The following is a 20,000-nucleotide window of genomic DNA, read 5'->3' as shown; positions in this document are numbered from 1 at the left end:
CAGCAATCAATATTGGCCATCCGTCACATCTTCTAAAATACTAGAGCTTAGGCACTCTAAATACAAACATCACATGTGTAGGGCTGTTATGTAGGTGCCGATAACTGAGCACCGGAACTACCAATAACCTAAACTGGACCAAATTGATGAGTTGTGTACAATATCCCAACAGTCACATCTTCCCTCCTGACAGGCCATCTCCTGATAATGGTGAGTGGTCCACATGGTGCATGAAGGGGTCTCTAGACAACCTGGAAGCTGACTGCGCAACAGCCAATGGCTTCGTATGACTACTTTTACATACGGGGAAAACTCACTCTGTGTCTGGATAAACTTTGGTTGAATTCCAAGAAAATTTACATCTGAAAAAGGACAAGACTATTCGTCATGCTTTCAATCACTTCAATCAAACTTCAATATGATTCAGCTACTTTATCAACAATTTCTAATCTTCTGACAACATTAAAAATGCTTGTCAATCATCTAGCACATTAAAGATGCTTGTCAATACACTTTTTTTTTAATAAAAAATAAATTAATAACTAAAAATGAATACAATTTTAAAAATTCAAATCCATACCATGTACTACACAGAGCTTGAGACGGATATCAATTACTTTCAAAACTCTGCTGTTCAGCTTGACGAACAGTTGGTCCATTGAAACATGTCAAAGACCCTATACACACACCAAAGCTTGGCACCTTCAAGAAGACCTTGGGAATTGTTGCCCCACACACAAAGGTCTGGGTCGAGGTCTGTGGTGAACTGTATCTAATCACAATGTTGAGATCAGAAACTGAACAGAACCACGACCCTATACATGTTAGGGCCTAATGAAAACACAGGCACGGCCCCCCTCCCACTGTAAAATTCACAGTCATCACCTGCTACACAACACTGTCCCTTATATATTAGTTCTTTATGACAAATTCACCCAATTCAGATACTAAAAATATAAGCTTTCACATACACATCAAAGCTTCATCTTAGAAGTAAATGTTAACCTTAAAAAATTAAATATTATATGATGCTTAAGATCAAAGGTAATCAACTAAACATTAAAAATTCTCCAAAGAAACATTAAAATAAAATTCCCAATAACAGTTAGCAGTGAATAGTGAACCTCAAAAGAGGTGGAGTGTGGGAGGGGGGTTGGGGGAATGGCAGTAAGCCTGAACGTGCTATTTGCTTCTCCCGGGTGTATAGACCTTGGTCAAGAAACAAGCACAAAAACCATGCAGAGGATTCTCCGAGATATAAAGAGAAGGTATCACACTCCAGACATAAATAACACCTTTACACATAGGGAAGAAGTTCAAGAAAGCGTATATGTTAATAGAGATCAAACAAACCTGTGGACAAACACCAAACGTGGTGCAGCCGGTGGGCATCACACCACATCCAGCAATTCTACTTGGCTCTCAACTTCCCACACTTATGGAAAGGAAGGGGAGTGCTGTTGAAATGCCAACTATGGCGCATTTTCCCTCGGCCTCATCGGCTATAAACACAATACTACTCATGCTACACATTAAGTCTACGTACAGACCATTGTCAAAACCCTTTCCCCTTAAAAAATTATCAAACATATTCAATTTATGCTTGGTAAAACACAAAATAAATATACACAACGTCAAGCATGGCTCACTGAAAAACCTTGGCTTTCTGTGAACCAGTTCCCAGTCACTTAGTAGCCAATAGGATTATTAGCCGAGCTCCACAGATGATGGCTCATCACTTTAGCTTCAACAAAAAACTCACACTTGATAACGATATCAAGTCCAACACAAAACGAACTATAACTTCTTTGGGTGACTGAAAAGTTTAGAAATGTAGCTGATAAATTATTTCCTTTTATGCAATACAGGATGTGCTCCAAAGAAGCTAACACAAACACTCCATATCCATTCTTCATTACCAGTGTAGTGTTCACCCACTGGCTGTTGCTCATGTTTCACAAAAAATGATAAAAATAAAAACTAGCTACAGTCTTCTCATTTGTCAACAATATGCCGACAGTATTTCCGCCCTTAGGACGGCCAACGCACAGTTATAATGCTTGTCAAGGTTATGGTCATCATGAGACAGGCGCACACTTGTACATGCACTAGTTCTACACACAGATAAGGGGCCTATACTGCTGCTGATGCTATTGTATCAAGAGAAATGCTCAAACAAATTCTATTGGCCCCCAAATCAGTAATCACAGGGGAGTAATTATATGGTAGAGCTCAGTACCCATGAATATATCTGACACTAAGTCCTTGCACACTTCTGAAGCTTACTTAAAATTTGTAGACACTATTTTTTGGCTGTGAACCCCATACACTTGGCACCAAAATAATGGTCTTGTTTCAACAAAGGTATTCCAGAGTTTCTTTTTTGCTTTCATCTAAACTAGTCTAAGTCTAGCCACCCTGGTATATCCTTTGCTGAAGATGTGGTTGATCTTCATAGTGCAGCAGCTTCCTCTTGAGGGTGAGAAGGAAGGAATGGGGCAAATTCTCCCCATAGATCCATCCCTACCTCATCACTACACTGCAATACTACACTCAATTACTCTCCAGGAACTCCAATATACCCACTCCCACCTGCCCATTTCTCATGTGCTGGGCAACAAATTCTCTTTTCTTTTCTTTTACTTATTTCTTTTTTCATGTATGTCATTTTCTTGGCTCATTTTGGATCTTCTGGGCCTATTTTATTCTCACAAATTGTAGTGGGTTTGTTCCAATTGATACTGTTGCTACTCAGAAAACCAGATGCTCTGATACTGGCTCTTGGCTGGAGAGAGAGCAGTGTAGGCAGTGTAAGGTGCAGCTACTTGGGGGTGTGTAGGGAACACTGCAGTTGGCTGCATGTGGGCAGGTAAAGGGTGTGCAGGTGGGGCAGCCAGCACTGTGCGCCCACTGCTGTGGTGGGCTGGTGGAGGCAATGCTCCTCTGTAAAAGATCAAGATATAAATCAATATTTCATAATTCCAAGTCTTTGCATGCTGGTCATAATACATTCTTGACATAACAGGCTGTGCTGCATTTAACAATCTTACATATACACACAATAAAAGATATGTATGTATGTACATATATAATCATACATGTAATATTTCATAAAAACAGAAGACTGAACACTAACCCTGGTGTAAATGGGTTGACTGTATGTGCAGCTGGAAGGGAGGAGGGTAAGTATGTGGGTTGAGTGGTGGTCACATACACCTGTGCCGCAGCAGCAGCTGCAGCAGCAGCCTGAGGTGGGGCAGCACGTCTATATTCCCGATAGACATCTGCCTGTGCTGGCACAATGCCTGCCAGAGACCCAAGCTGAGAGACTGGTGATAATCCATGTGCCTGTGATGATGGTGAATGGTGACTTGCAGACACGTGAGTTCGTCCTATCGTGGGAGCGTAATTCAAACTACTACTACTGCCTGTGCTGCCCTGGCCAGCAACAACTACACTGCTGTTGCTTCCACCACCACCACTACTGCTGCTTCCCCATCCCTTCACACTCCCAACCACCACGCGCTGGTCACGGTTACTATGGGCTACTGGCGGCTGGGAGTAGTCCTTGTGGCCTGGAGAGAAAAAAAAAGGGGGGGAGGGAGGGGGAAGTTATTATAAAAGATTTGTGTGTTCCTGTATGTGTGCCAATGTGTGAGTGTGTGTGTGCCCAAGTGTGAGTGTGTGTGTGCCCATAAGGGAGTGTGTCTGTATGCATTCAATGTTTGTGAGTCTGTGAGTGTGTGTTCCTGTTTGTGTGTGTGAGCCTGTGTTTGAGTGCCTGTGTGTGTGTGCCTGTGAGTGTGTGCCTGTGTTTCTATGCCTGTGTGTGCCTGTGAGTGTGTCTGTGTATGTGCCTCTGAGTACACCTGTGTGCCTGTATATTTGCCTATGTTTGCAAGTGTGTGATAATGTGTGTGCGTGTCTGTGTGTGGTGTGTGTGCCTATGCAGTGTGTGTGTGTGGTGTGTGCCTGTGTGTGCGGTGTGTGCCTGTGTGTGCCTGTGTATGCAGTGTGTGCCTGTGTGCAGTGTGCCTTTGGGTAGTGTGCCTGTGTGTGTGAGCTTGTGTGTGCCTGTGTTTCTATGCCTGTGAGTGTGTGCCTGTGTTTCTATGCCTGTGAGTGTGTGCCTGTGTTTCTATGCCTGTGAGTGTGTGCCTGTGTTTCTATGCCTGTGTATGTGCCTCTGAGTACACCTGTGTGCCTGTATATTTGCCTATTTGCAAGTGTGTGATAATGTGTGTGCGTGTCTGTGTGTGGTGTGTGTGTGGTGTGTGCCTGTGTGTGCGGTGTGTGCCTGTGTGTGCGGTGTGTGCCTGTGTGTGCGGTGTGTGTGCCTGTGTATGCAGTGTGTGCCTCTGTGTGCGGTGTGTGCCTGTGTGCCTGTGTGCAGTGAATGCCTGTGTGTGTGGTGAGTGGCTGTGTGTGTAGTGAGTGGCTGTGTGTGTGGTGAGTGGCTGTGTGTGTAGTGAGTGCCTGTGTGTTGTGAGTGCCTGTGTGTGGCGAGTCCCTGTGTGTGTGCCTGTGAGTGTGTATGGACATGTGTGTGCTCCTGTGTAAGCTTGTGTGTGCCTCTATGTGTGTGTACCTGTGCATGTGTGCCTGTGCATGTGTGTGCCTGTGCCTGTGCATGTGTGCATGTGTGTGCCTGTGTGTGTGCCTGTGCATGTGTGTGCCTGTGTGTGTGTGTATGTCCTGTGTGTGTGTGTGTGTGTCTTGTGTGTGTGTGTGTCCTATATGTGTGTGTGTCCTGTGTGTGTGTGTGTCCTGTGTGTGTGTGTGTGTCCTGTGTGTGTGTGTCCTGTGTGTGTCCTGTGTGTGTCCTGTGTGCATGTGTGTCCTGTGTTTGTCCTGTGTGCATGTGTGTCCTGTGTATGTGTACCTGTGTGTGTGTATGTGTACCTGTGTGTGTGTATGTGTGCCTGTGTGTGTGTGCACTCCTATGTGTGTGTGCATTATGTGTGTGCCTGTGTGTGTGTGCCTGTGTGTGTGTGCCTCTGTGTGTGCCTCTGTGTGTGCCTCTGTGTGTGTGCCTCTGTGTGTGTGCCTCTGTGTGTATGTGTGCCTCTGCGTATGAGTGTACCTCTGCTGTGTGTCTCTATGTGTAGTACTCTGTGTCTCTGTGTGTGTACCCTGTGTATGGGCCTGTGTGTGTCTGTTAGTGTGTTCTATGTTGTGTGTTGCTATGGTGTGCCTCGTGGTGCCTGTGTGTCTAGTGTGTGTACCTCTGTATGTGTACCTCTGTATGTGTACCTCTGTATGTGTACCTCTGTGTGTCTATGTGTGTGTACCTGTGTGTGTCTATGTATGTCTATGTGTGTGTGCCTCTGTGTGTATTTATATGTGTGTGCTTCTGTGTATGTGTGTGTGCCTCTGTGTGCGCCTGTGTGTGCCTGAGTGTGTGCCTCTTGTGTGCCTGTGAGTGTGCCTGTGTGTGCCTGTGCATGTGTGTGCCTGTGTGTGTCCTGTGTGTGTGTCTCTGTATGTGTGTGTGTCCTGTGTATGTGTGTCCTGTGTATGTGTCCTGTGTATATGTGTGTCCTGTGTATATGTGTGTCCTGTGTATATGTGTGGTCCTGTGTGTGTGTGTGTGCGTGTGTGTGTGTGTCCTGTGTGTGTGTGTGTCCTGTGTGTGTGTGTGTCCTGTGTTGTGTGTGTCCTGTGTGTGTGTTGTCCTGTGTGTGTGCATGTGGTGTGCATGCTGTGTAGTGTATGTATACCTGTGTCATGTGGTGTGTGCATGCGTGTCGTACGTGTGTATGTATACTGTGTGTGTGTACTTGTGTGTGTGTGAATTGCCTGTGTGTGTGTGTGCACTTCCTATGTATGTGTGCACTGTTATGTGTCTGCATTCCTATGTGTGTATGTGTAATATATGTGTGTGCATTATGTGTGCCTGTGTGTGTGTGTGCATTTGTGTGTGCCTGTGGTGTGTGCCTGTGTGTGTGCCTATGTGTATGTGTGTGCCTGTGTGTGTGCACTCTGGTGTGTGTGCACTCGCTGTGTGTGTGGTGCACTCCTATGTATGTGTGTGCACTCCTATGTGTGTATGTGTATATATGTGTGTGTGCATTGTATGTGCCTGTGTGTGTGAGTGCCTGTGTGTGGAGTGCCTGTGTGTAGTGTGGCCTGTGTGTGCCTGTGTGGTGCCTGTGTGTGCCTGTGTGTGTTGTGTGTGTGTGCCTGTGTGTAGTTCTGTGTGTGTGTGCCTGTGGTGTGTGTGTGTGTCTGTGTGTGTGTGTGCCTGTGTGTGTGCCTGTGTGTGTGTGTGCCTGTGTGTGTGTGCCTGTGTGTGTGTGCCTGTTTGTGTGTGCCTGTGTGTGTTCGTGTGTGCCTGTGTTGTGTTCCTGTGTGCCTGTGTGTGCCTGTGTGTTCCTGTGTGTGTTGCCTATGTGCCTCTGTGTGTGTGTTCCTATGTGCCTCTGTGTGTGTGTGCCTATGTGCCTGTGTGTGTGTGTGTGTGTGTGTGTGTGTGTGTGTGTGTGTGTGTGTGTGTGTGTGTGTGTGTGTGTGTGTGTGTGTGCACGCGCATGCATTGCACATGCACGTGCATAGTGCTTATTTGTTATCTTAAATTCAGATAGTAATATAATATTGTATGTTATTCAGTGTTGAAATTAGATTTTTATCAAAACTTCAGTTCCAAGTAAACAAAAACTAAAATAATCTAAATATGTATAAATAAAGTGTGTACAACAACCTTAAAGTTCAACCTTTATATATTGGGTGAATAGCAAGTTAATCACCCTACCTTTCAGTTGACATTATATAAATGACACAACTCCAAAACACAAATAATTCACATGATAGTTTGGAGAAAAACTCAAGCCATGAAATGCAGCATTCTTACCAGCCGGGTGCACAGTTGACTGTACTGAATAGTCTTTATGGGCCTGTGGGGGTTGTGTGTGTGCATGAGAGTGAGTGTGAGAGTGACTACGGGCATGGTCACGAGTGTGAGCTGCGGGTGGCGGGAGGTTGTCACGGTGGGCAGGCGGTGGCTGTAGAAGGGAGTCCCTGACATGCGCAGCAGGAGGAGCCAGGTGCTCTCTGTTGGGAGGCCAAAAGGGGCAAAATAAATTTGCAATGATCAACAAACTACTGCAGGACTGTAGTTCATAAAATGTAGCAACAGACATTTTTTATCTTAACCCAATGAAACCAGGTGGTTTCCCAATATGAAAGCCCTCTCTCCCAGGCTGTATTCATAGTGGCCCAGGTCCCACTGCCAGGGGATTGTGTCGGCACCATAGTGTGCACTGCATAAGCATTATTTCCCCAGCAAACGGAACCGGCGCACCATGGCATGTACTCACATGCCACTCGGAATATAGTCCAGATATGCCATGGCATGTATGTACATGCCACCTGGCAGTGAAGGATTAAAATGCAGGCTCCATATCCTTGTCACCTTTTTCAGGGCAAATAGATCAATCTACATAATAGATGGAAAATCAATAACAGGTCTTATTAATGACCTATCACTGCTAGTGGACACAAGAATGGGGCTTATAAAGGAACTGGGAGAGAGTGGTGTGGAGACCAAAAATTAGCTGGATAGGCATATGGGTTAGAAGGAAGGCTTTTCGCTAGTTGGATACAATAGTTCTCATTCTCGAAAATGTTAAAACACCAGCATAATGAAAGTAGTAATCAATGGGATGATGGTATGAACATGGTGCAAGCTTCTGCAGTGTTTCTCCAGATTTGAAACAAAAGTCAAAATTTTTCTTACAACAAATTTTCTCCCTCCTCCTTGGTCTAATGAATTTACAACCATGAAGTCCACATACATTAGTACATTGTATAACATTTTCATACAATTTTAATCATTGCTTGAAATGCTTTATTCCCAAAAGTATGAAAAATTTCTTCCAATCCTGGAAGGTTTTTGTATCTGTATACAGACACAAGGCTAACAGCTTATGTAATGTTTAGTACACCTTGAAGAATGTAGTCAAAATCACCTTGATACTCTAGTGTAACAGGTTAAAAAATTCATAATAGTGATTTAATGCTGCATTTGTAAGTCACACTTAAATATCAGTAAAAATTGCAAAGCTGATAATCCAATTGGATTTCCTAGTGGAAAAAATGATAATAAAACAAATTAATTATTGTTAGTCAGCTAAACTCCATCATAAAATAATATTCAAACACCAAATCATGTTTCATTTGCAACATTAACAATCTCAACATCTAAGTTATCAGTCAAAATGGTGAACCATGTCATTACAAAACTACATCATACAGCTATTAGCACTTGCTTACTACTACAGATGCATATCTTTGCATGTCTGTTGTATGAGATGCAATATCCCAGGCCTGCACTCTTACATGATGTCAAGACCACTTACCTAGTAGTATAAATGTCATCCCTTGCTTGCTGTGTTGAATAGTCCCGTGCCTCAGGCTTTGCCACATGCAGCATGCATTCACTTTGGGCCTTGGCTAGCAGACGCTTCTTCTGGCTCTGAGATGCACCCACTGACGAGTAATTGTGGGACAGACTGCAAAGAGATCAATAGTAAAAAGACTGTGTTATGTATTTGTATAGTATGTAGAGGGGGAATATGGACAGAGTTTGGCTTGAAATCTGCCATAGAGCACCAGGGCCAGTATACAAGAATGGTCACAGAATTTTATATGACAAATTTAACCCATTACAGACAGGTCACGTGTACAGCCGTCATAACAAACTACGTGGTCTGCAGGGTACGGCTATAGTGCACGGAAGAGGAAGTTTCAAAGTTAACACTTAAATACTTACATCTTAAAAGACCTTATGATCATAATAATAATAATCCTTGTAATAACTAAAATTACTATTGAAGTGAATCTCAAGCACATGACTAAAATATTACCTATTCAATATTTTTATATGTTTACATGGCACCTTCCTAATTTGTTGTCACTATCATCTATGAAGGCATGGTGCTATTTATATTTATCTAGTAGAAAACTGCAGTAAACAAGGAGGAAATGGCTTAACCCTTTTCCAACGGGTAGTATTCATAGAGGCCGGGGCCTTGCTGCCAGGGGCTTATATCGTCGCCCTAGCATGCGCGACCACTCATGCCAAATACCAGCATCCCATGCCGTTTCTTCGTAATACTACGAAGATATGTTGTATTTTCAGTTTTCATTATTTTCTAAAGTCTCTACTTGCCAAACTTCCTGATAAATCGAGAATGAAGGATATTTTTGTTGTTATATAGACTCCATAGTTGATCATTATTCGGTCTATAGCCCGAATAAAATAAGCAGTGTGCGGCATCATGGAGTTGAAATTGTCTTTTTTTTTTTGTATGGTAAAAATGAGTGTTAAAACCAACTTAATCACACTTTCACTGGCAGAAAAATAATCTTTTGCCATGATTGTAACAAAAAAAAAAAAAATGGCTTGTCCATACATACGCTATGGCATGTGCGTACGTACCCCCAGCAGATGGTCCCGCCATGCCATGGCATGTGCGTATATGCCACCCGTCGGCAAAGGGTTAATCAATATTTGACACTAAACAAAAAGGTGTCAAAAAGTTTCCTTATCATTACTGATGTAGTCTTTATCTTGAACTATAAAATTGCACTATTATTGTTGGCACCTCATAAGGACAATTTAAGGGCAGTCTTGACACATGTGGGGCACCTCTAGATCTGTCTTAAAATTTAGATAAGTTGAAGACAAAAACCAGGTGTTGACCCTTTGCCGACAGGTGGTATTCATAGCGGCCTGGGCCCCACTGCAGTCACCCTAGCATGCACAACCGCTCATGCCCAATCCCTTGCCTTTTCTTCGTAATACTAACAACCTATGTTGTATTTTCAGTATCATTATTTTCTAAGGTCTCTATTTGCCATATTTTCAGATAAATGAAGATTGTAGGATATTTTTGTTGTTATATAGACTCCATAGTTGATCATTATTCGCTCTATAGTCTGAATAAAATAAGCAGTGTGTGGTATCATGGAGTTGAAACCTTAGCTTTTGTTGTATTTTCTTTTGCATTTTTTTTTGCATTTTTTTCCCAAGTTATTTTATAAGATAAACTTTAGTTTCAACAGGTTTGTATTATCACTTCCATATAGATATAGTTTTTTGTTCAGTGTTTTTATAAATACATGATTTTTGTTCGTTTGTTTCTTCTTCTTCCCCAATCCTTCGCTTGATTTAACCATTTTGCACATCTATGTCACACTCTAAACCTCCACCCACTCCCACAATACTCACAAATACACATACATACATGTAAACACACACGTATGCCTACATACAAACACACACACACACACGACAAACGCATACACATGCACATGCACACACACGCACACGCACGCATGCACGCACACACACACACACACACACACACACACACACACACACACACACACACACACACACACACACACACACACACACATATATATATAGATATCATCATCATCATCAAGGGGCTAACGCCAACGGGGGCACATGGCGGCATCCACCCTTCGCTTCCAGCCACGAGGATCCCTTGAGGCGAGTCTCCAGGCAGGCACACGGCCCATCTATAATTCCTTGCGACAGGTCTCGTCGAGCTGCCCAAGCCATGATCTCCTAAGTTGTCCCACAGGTCTCCTCCACCCAGGGTTGTCTCACAGAGAGACAACCTGATGGGCAGGGTCATCCACAGGGAGACGAGCTAGGTGGCCATATAGCCTGAGTTGGCGATCCCGATTATGCAAGTAACAGGTCCCAGTCTCACGGTGTAACCACCAGTTGGACACGTGGTCCTGCCAACTGTACCCCATGATCCGGCGAAGGGACTTGTTACAAAAGGCATCAAGACGAGATTCCAAGACACTGGATGGCGTCCAGCTTTTGCTTCCATAGAGCAAAACTGGCAGTATCAAGGCCTTGAAGACACTCACCTTGGTCCTTCTGCATAGGTACCTACATCTCCAAACGCTCTTGTTGATCGAGTTCATGGCTCCTGTTGCCTGATCAATCCGTCTACTGACTTCCTGGTCTGACAACCCAGAGATATGGACTATGCTACCAAGGTATGTAAAACTTTCTGTAACTTCAACGTCCTCGCCGCAAGCATGGATCGACTGAACAGGTTCCCCTAACAGGCCCCCAAAGTCCTGAATCTTGGTCTTGGTCCGGGAGACCTCTAGGCCCAAGGGCTTCGCCTCATTGCTAAATGCATCAAGAGCCGCCACAAGTGACTTCAAAGACGCAGATAGGATGGCAACAGTCAAGGTCAAGGTCAGAGACCTTAATACTGCCTAGTGTTGCTCCACACTGACTTTGGCTAGTAGCTCTGTCCATTATCCAGTCCATACAAGTGTTGAAAAGTGTTGGTGCAAGGACACAGCCTTACCCCACCCCTGAATTAACAGGGAAGAAGTTCGACATACCCCCACCACACTTTATAGCACTTTCAGTACCAGTATAGAGGCTTGCTATCTGGCCAATAATCTGTGTCGGAATTCCCGAGCCTCAGGATCTCCCATAGTGATTCCCGATGCACAGAGTCAAACGCCTTCTTGAGGTCGATGTAGGTTGCAAGCAACCCACGACCAAACTCACGACGGCGTTCCACAATTACTCGAAGTGCTAGTATACGGTCTATCATGGACTTGCCAGGAGTAAATCCAGATTGCTCCGGTCTCTGATGCCTTAGTAGGTGGTTGCGGATCTGTTTCAGAAGAATGTGGGCGAGAACCTTGCCTGGTATACTGAGCAGTGTAATGCCACAGTAGTTGCTACAATCCCAATGATCCCCTTTCCCCTTCCAGAGAGGGATGACCACGCCCCTCAGCAGGTCAGGGGGAATGGTACCAGACTGCCAGATGACAGTCAGGACTGTATGCAGGCCCTGAGCCATAGGTTCACCCCCAGTCTTTAGCAGTTCAGCAGGGATATCACATATGCCTACAGCTTTCCCACTCTTCAGCTTGGAAATCGCCAGCCTAACCTGTGTTAGGGTAGGAGGTTCTCGCTGATGGGTGGGTCCGGCACAGGCACAAAGACATCACTTGCATCCAAGTTAACTGTTGGAGGGTCTACCTGGTACAATTATTCAAAATACTCAGCCCAACGTTCACGAATCCCAACATGATCTCAGATGATCCGTCCATCCGATGATCGGACTGCAGTCATCTGTGAGGAGGGCTTAGAGTTCAGTTTTCTCAGGGCTTGGTAGGCAGGGCGAATGTCATTTACCAAGAAATGGCCTTCAATATCCTCAGCAAAATTCCTGATGAACTATTCCTTGTCCCTTCTCAGCAGTGACCAAGCCCTATGCACCATGGAACGACACAAGACTTGATTCCCATTCAGCCGAGCCTTGCGACAAGCTTCAGTGGCCTCTAATGTCTCCAGGGAGATGGAATTCTGCCTTGCCCTCGGGCTTACGCCAATGGACTCCTGAGCTGCTTCGAGTGTTACGCGCTTGAAGAGCTCCCACAAAGCAACTAGGTCCATCAGGTTGTTAAGTTCTATGAATCGGTCAGAGACTGCCATTGTGAACCCACGGGCACACTCCTCCTCCCTTAGTCTGTCCAGGTGAAACACCTTAGGGTGGCCACTAGAGGGACAGGGAGTTTTGAAGTGGACCCACAGGGTAGCCACAACCAGCATATGGTCTGTGCCACAGAACTCGGCACTCCAGTAAGTTCTGGAGGATCCTCCATCGTGTGCTAACAAGAATGTGGTCGATCTCCTTGGCCACTGTACCCGTATCGCTGTACCAAGTCCAGCGATGCGGGTTGGAGCGCTGGTACCAGGAGCCAGAGATCCTCATTTTCTGGGACTTAGCAAAGTCCCGGAGAAGGAGGCTATTCTCGCTGCTGGGATCAGCTCCCGAGCCATGGAGGTCAACAGACATCTCGTAGACAGCTCGGTCACAGCCGGATACAGCATTGAAGTCACCCAGAACAATGCAAATATCCCGCCAGGGGCAATTGTCTGCCACAGATGCGTAGGAGTGTAAACAGCAATAAGAGACATGAAGCCAAAAGCATGCTTCAGTCTTAATGCCATAATACACTCATCAACCGGTGTCACCTCAACTACCGGGGGCTGAAGTCGGTTTGAGATGCTATACCCAAAAACCCCTGGAGGTGGTGCCCAATCACTGGGGGCCCGCCCAAAAAGGGGTTAACCCCCAAAATTACAGTTTAATAGATAAAAAGATTCCCAATAATACATACATATTTTAATAATATATATATATATAAAATATTATATTTTAAAATTTTATATTATATATATATATATAAAATGTTTTAAAATTTTGTATAAAATGAAATTATAGTATATTTTGTAATTATGTATATATATGAAATATATATTATTTTTTAAAGGATATAATTATAAAATATATAATATTTATATATATATATATTATATAATATATATAATAAAATTGTGTGTATATATATGTAAAAATTTATATAATTTTTATATATATAAAAAATATATATAATATATTATATAAAAACCCCTGGAAAGGTCTAATGCCCCAGAATACAGGAAAATGCGCCCATGGCATGTGTGTACATCCCCCCCCCCAAGGAATAGTCCAGGCATCCATGCCCGGTACTCCATGCCCCAGTCAAAAAGGGGTTAAGGATTTATTTGCCGGGGAGTCATAGCCCCAATTTCCCCTCAAAGACTTTTTTTGTCAAAAAAGAAATTTAAGTCTATAACCTATCATGAATACCTCCCAGAAATACTACTTCACACTAAAAAAGGTTTCCCAAAATTTAAATTTTTCTCAAGCAAATTTTTTTTTAAACTGAATTACTTTCTATTTTTAAAACTGTCACATTATTTAATTTTTTTAATTTACCCCAAAATTTTGAAAGGAAAAAAAAAAATTTGGGTTGTCATTAGGTTTAATGATTTAAAAAAAACTAATTATGGCTTACCATGCGGGGGCGATATATACTTTTTTGTCCACGGGGTTTCGTTTGAGAATTGCTGTGGGGAAATTTTCCACAGGTACTCAGTTTTCAACATATTTAAAAGTAAACTTTTTTTTTTTTTTTTTTTCTTCTTCTTTTTTTTTATGTTGCGCTGGACCATCCCATTGTTTGAATTTATCCCTGAACAACCCCAAAAAAAAAACCTACAGGGGAGGTTGTATTAGCTTTCCTTTTAAATTTCCCCTCTAAACCTTTTTAAATGATCCAAAATATATTTAAAAATATTAAAATATATATATATATATATATTTATATTATATATTTTATATATAATATAATTTTCATAATTAAAAGTATATATAATAATGGGTTTTTTTTTTTTTTTTTCAAAAATCAGGTCATGAGGGGGGTGTGTTTGTGTTGTGTGTGGGGTGTGTTTTGTGTGTGTGTTTTGTGGGGTGGGGTGTGGTGTGTGTGTGTTGGGGTGTTGTTGTTCTAAAATATAATATATAAAATTTAATAAATATTATATATATAATTTAAAAATATATAATATTTTATATTTTATATATACCTTATACTTATACATTCTTAAAAAATATAAAATACATTTATTTATATAAAATACCCTTAAAACATTATATATATTATATATTATATTTATATAAAAATATATACCCCATATATTACACATATATATATAAAATATTAACACATTATAATCCCCACCATATATATTACACACACATATAACACACACACCCCACACACCCCACACACACACACACACACACACACATATATATTTATATATATAATATATAAATTATATTATATATTAATATATATATATTATTATAATAATATATTATAATTTTATATTATAAAATTTTTATTATATATCAATACCACCCTAAATATCATATATATAACACATATATAATATACATATATATTTTCACCCGAAAACTATATTTAACAATATTATATACATATATAAAATTTTATTATATATTTTATTTATATAAGTATATAATATAATATATATATATAATTATAAAATATAAATTTTATATTTCCCCCCACACACACACCACACCCACAACACCCCACACACCCACCCCCACACATATTAAAATATATATCTAATATATAATATATATTTTTTATAATATATATAAAATTTTTAAAATAATAAATATTTTATATATATTTTATGTATATATATATTATTAAAGTATAAAATTATAATATATACACCATATATTTTATACTTTTAAAATATAAACCATATATATTTACATATATAATTAAAACATATATACATATATAATACCATATATAAATACATAAAATATATAAAAATATATTTGATATAATATATATAAAAATATATAAAATAAAATATTATTTAAAAATATATAAAACACACACCCCCACACACACACACACAACACACACCCCACACCACACCACACACAAAACCCCCCACAAAACACAAAATATTATAATATATAACATATTTTTATATATATATTTTATTATATATATATATATATATTAAAATATATTAACATACATATATATATACACACACATATATATATTTTAGATTATATATTTTATATATATTATATATATTTTTAAAATATACACACATATATATATAAGGGGTTTTTAAAATATATATATATATTATTATATATATATATATATATAATATAAAATACATATTATACATATAAAATATAATTAATATATCTATATATTAAAATATCCATATCAATATATTCATTTATATTATAATATATTTTTTATTTATCTCATAATATATATATATTCCCATATTTTTAATATATTTTTCTAAAATATATATAAAAGATATATATATTTTATAATAAAATTTTCCCCTTTTATATAATTTATATTTTATTTATATATCTATATTTTTATTTTTATTTTTTTATATTTTAATTATTTATATATTTATAGGGTTAAAATATAAATTTTATAAAAATATAATATAGTATTAAATATATTATACCCCCATTATTTTTATTTTATATTTATATTTATTTATATATATATTCCATATTTACATAATTATAAAATATAATATATAATATAGAAAAAACAAAAAAAAAAATATATATAATATATATATTAAAATTTATATATATACCATATTAAAACACAAAATTTTTATATAATATTATACACATATATATATTTTAAAATATATAAAAATTAGTATATTATTATATACATTATATAATTTCATATATATACACATATATAATATACTTATATACACATATATAATTACATTATATAACAATATATTTAAAATTTTCACAAAAATTTTATATAACATATTATACACAAAATAATAGACAAAATATTTCCCATATAGGTTTTATTAAATATATATAATATTTTATATATATTTATACTATATATAATATATTAATATATGTAAAAAATATGTATATATAATATAATATATGTATATTTATATTATATATTATATGTATATATATATATAATATTTTATATATGAAATATATAAAATGTATATATAATTATTTTTTATATATATATGTATATATATATATTGTTAATTATAATTGTATATTATATTATATATAATATATATATATATATATATATAATTTATATATTATATATATATTATTTTATTATTATATATATATTATATATATAATATATATTTATATATTATATAAAATTATTTTAATATTATAATATATATATTATTATATTATTTTTATTAATATATATATATATAATATATACATATATATTATATATTTTTATATATAATACTATAATATACATATATATATATATATATATATATATATATATATATATATTTTATACATATAATTATCCCATATATATTACATATATATATATATATATATATATCTATTTTATGTATATATATATTTATATATCCTATATATTATATATCTTATATTTTATATATCTATATATTTATTATCTTTATATTTATATATTTATTATTTATTATCTATATATTTATATATCTATATATTTATATATCTATATATTTATATATCTATATATTTATATATCTATTTATTTATATATGTATGTATATATGTATAAATATATGTATAAATATACATATATATACATATATAATACATATACATACATACATACATATATACATACATATAATATATATATATATATATATATATATATATATATATATATATATATATATATATATATATATATATATATAATAAATATATATATATATATATTATAAATGTTATACATAAATTTATATACATATACATACATACATACATACATACATACATACACACACACACACACACACACACACACACACACACACACACACACACACACACACACACACACACACACACACATATAATAGACAGCTGAGACAGATAGGCGTATAACTGACATTTGGGTGACTAAGCTCTTGTGCAGCAATTGACAAGTACAAAAAATTAGTAAACTAAAATAACAATGGACATGGTGTAGCAGCACGACCCCGCAACCTGAGGTTCCACATGGTTTCTCAGGTTGGGTCACATCAGGTCCAAAGCCATGTCCGCTGTCCAATGAGCGTGGACATGGCTGTAGACCTGATGTGATCCAACCTGAGAAACTATGCTGAACTTTAGGTTGTGGGGTTGTGCTGCTACAATGGCATGTATTCCAGCAGCAATGGGGGGATGGGGGGGGGGATCACAGACTTACAGGAAAATATGTTTCACATGCTAATAATTTTCCCTTGAGCAGCTGTCTGACTGGGGTTAGTAAGAGATAAAAATTGAGAACCATATTTACCAAAAATCTTTCATGTCATACCTGGCATATTTGTCGTCATGGGAGACCTGATGCTGCTGATGTGAAGACACTGCAATCTTGCCATGGTTATTGTTGACACAAGTAGCACAATGTCTATCTTTGCAGCATTTACCTAGAATATAAAAGGTGATTACTTTTCCAGTCAAACAGAGTATATATATTTGCCAAACTTCTCTTACTACAAATACATGCAAGCACTTCGTCTTTTTAAAGAACAGCTTCCTATTAACGCCTCATCGCATTAACCTGTATCTGCCAGGCCATGTCTATAGCCATCATAATAGCTGGGTATGGCTATAGACTTTGCAATGTGCTAGAGCACACTTAGCGGAAAGTTCCACAACATTTAGCAGACTCCCAGGCCAAATGGCAGGACGGTTATCAGAAGCCTCCAGAGTCAGTGACACCAAGAGATTCCTGATACCATCATTAAAGGGTTAACAGTCACACAATCACAAGTGTTCGCTACTGGCTTGGGGTTGAACAACAGCAATTACTATACCTCCTGCTTCATCATCACTATCACTGATAGTGATGACTGAGACTGCAGGAGAAGGAGTGTCACGGATGGTGATGGTCTGCTGCCGGCCGCTGCCTCCCATATTTCCATTGTAACTGCTGCTGGAGTGCTGCTGACTGTTGTGTGTTTGTTGTGAAGGTAATCCAGGATGCCCACCTGTTGCAAAGAGATGCAAGTATTACATACACCCATCAATCTGTTCATTATATGTTGAATTGTATATCTTAATGGAAATCAGTAGTAAAAGAAGAAAAATAAGAAAATCAATATAAAAAAATTCAGCAAGAAAAAGAAGAAAAACAGATGCAAAATACAATTATTCTTAATAAAAGGTAAAGGAAGAACTATGTGCAAACAACGGCAGAAAAGTGTGGTTAAACACAAAAAATACTCATTCAAACACTGGATTATTACAATGATAGACCAAAGTTACAGAGTATACAGCATTCATTTCATGGATGCTCAACTTACCACTGTGAGAATTATGACTGCTACTATGGCTTTGGTGGCCTGTATGGTTCCCATGAGTGACAATGTGATGACTGGAGGAGTGGCTTGAATGATGGTTGGAGTGGTTTGAGTGGTGCGCCTGATGGTGGGGATGACCCACATGACTGGAATGTCCCGGGTGGTGTGTAGAATGGTGACTGCTACAAGAGCAAAAACACAGGGAGCTTAGTACATTAAAACAATTTTGGCAAGTGCTGTTAATCACAAAGGAAAATATAAATAAAACAGCAGGTATGGTGACTGTATTCAATGCTAATACTCAACCATATCATCCTACATTGCTTCTTGAGGTCTTTCAAGCACTATTTAAAAACCCATGAACACTTCAGTTGATTATTATTCAAACTAAAGCACTTGCTCAACCTAAATACCAGCCATTTATATCATGTAAGTAAAACAGGTTCAATACCTAAAAAGAAGGCAAAAACAATACTTACTTGTGACTGGTATGATAGTTGCTGTGACTAATTTGTTGTGCAGTACTGGTTGCTCCCCAGTGGGCTGAAGATGCCCCTGGTGGTGTGCCCTCTTTCACACGTTTCTTGACAGGTGAAAGTTGCTGGCTCAGGTCCTTCTTGTCATGTGCAGGTGGCTGAGTTGGTCTTCCAGCGACATGCAAGGTGTGGGCTGCATGAGCACTGGAGTGGCCCATAAGGGAGGCCTTACTAGACCTCTTACTTCCTGCCCAAGTGCCAGATGGGTAGGCTTCATACAATTCAGGATGGAGATCAACGGGAAACATGGCAGGAGGGGCATCTCCTTGCACGACTGACGAGTCCACCAGAAACGTGCGTCTCCAGGCATCAGTGGCATCAGGAAGGAGACTTGCTGGCTGTTGGAGGGAAGTTGGAGGCTGTGGAAGCTGTTGCCATCCACCAGGTACAAGAGCCATCTGCCCCCCACGTCCCCAGCCACCCCCTACTGCAGCCCCTGTTGTTAGAAGCATTCCACGTCCTGGCTGCTCCACCATTGACACTGGCACATATTGACCTCCACCTCCCACCTAAGGAAATCAAGAGAATTAAAAGCCTTACTCAAAAATTATACACAAAGATTTAACAAAACTAATACAAATTTTGCAAAGGAGAGAGAGAGAGAGAAGAGAGAGAGAGAGAGAGAGAGAGAGAGAGAGAGAGAGAGAGAGAGA

The 20,000-nt window shown here is 38.5% G+C and overlaps 1 protein-coding gene across 12 annotated transcripts in view; it reads right to left on the bottom strand.

Moving 5' to 3' along the window:
* Positions 1–20,000, bottom strand: part of LOC119582702 (homeodomain-interacting protein kinase 2-like) — a 75,971-nt gene that overhangs the window by 970 nt on the left and 55,001 nt on the right. For 6 of the 12 annotated variants that reach the window (XM_037931123.1, XM_037931127.1, XM_037931129.1 and 3 more), the window contains 8 exons: positions 19,291–19,856; positions 18,815–18,993; positions 18,326–18,499; positions 17,824–17,935; positions 8,358–8,510; positions 6,851–7,050; positions 3,137–3,575; positions 2,725–2,943 (listed from right to left, as the gene is read on the bottom strand). In XM_037931123.1, coding sequence (XP_037787051.1) covers positions 2,748–2,943; positions 3,137–3,575; positions 6,851–7,050; positions 8,358–8,510; positions 17,824–17,935; positions 18,326–18,499; positions 18,815–18,993; positions 19,291–19,856 — 2,019 coding nt within the window. In that variant the 3' untranslated portion in view covers positions 2,725–2,747. Of the gene's footprint in view, positions 2,944–3,136; positions 3,576–6,850; positions 7,051–8,357; positions 8,511–17,823; positions 17,936–18,325; positions 18,500–18,814; positions 18,994–19,290; positions 19,857–20,000 lie in introns of all 12 variants that reach the window. The other 6 variants (XM_037931124.1, XM_037931119.1, XM_037931122.1 and 3 more) reach the window with 2 other exon arrangements.

The sequence above is a fragment of the Penaeus monodon genome, chromosome 16 (genome assembly GCF_015228065.2).
Source record: "Penaeus monodon isolate SGIC_2016 chromosome 16, NSTDA_Pmon_1, whole genome shotgun sequence".
NCBI lineage: Eukaryota > Metazoa > Arthropoda > Malacostraca > Decapoda > Penaeidae > Penaeus > Penaeus monodon.
The sequence above is the reverse complement of the archived record's forward strand: the minus strand, read 5'-3'. Positions and strand labels throughout refer to the sequence as shown.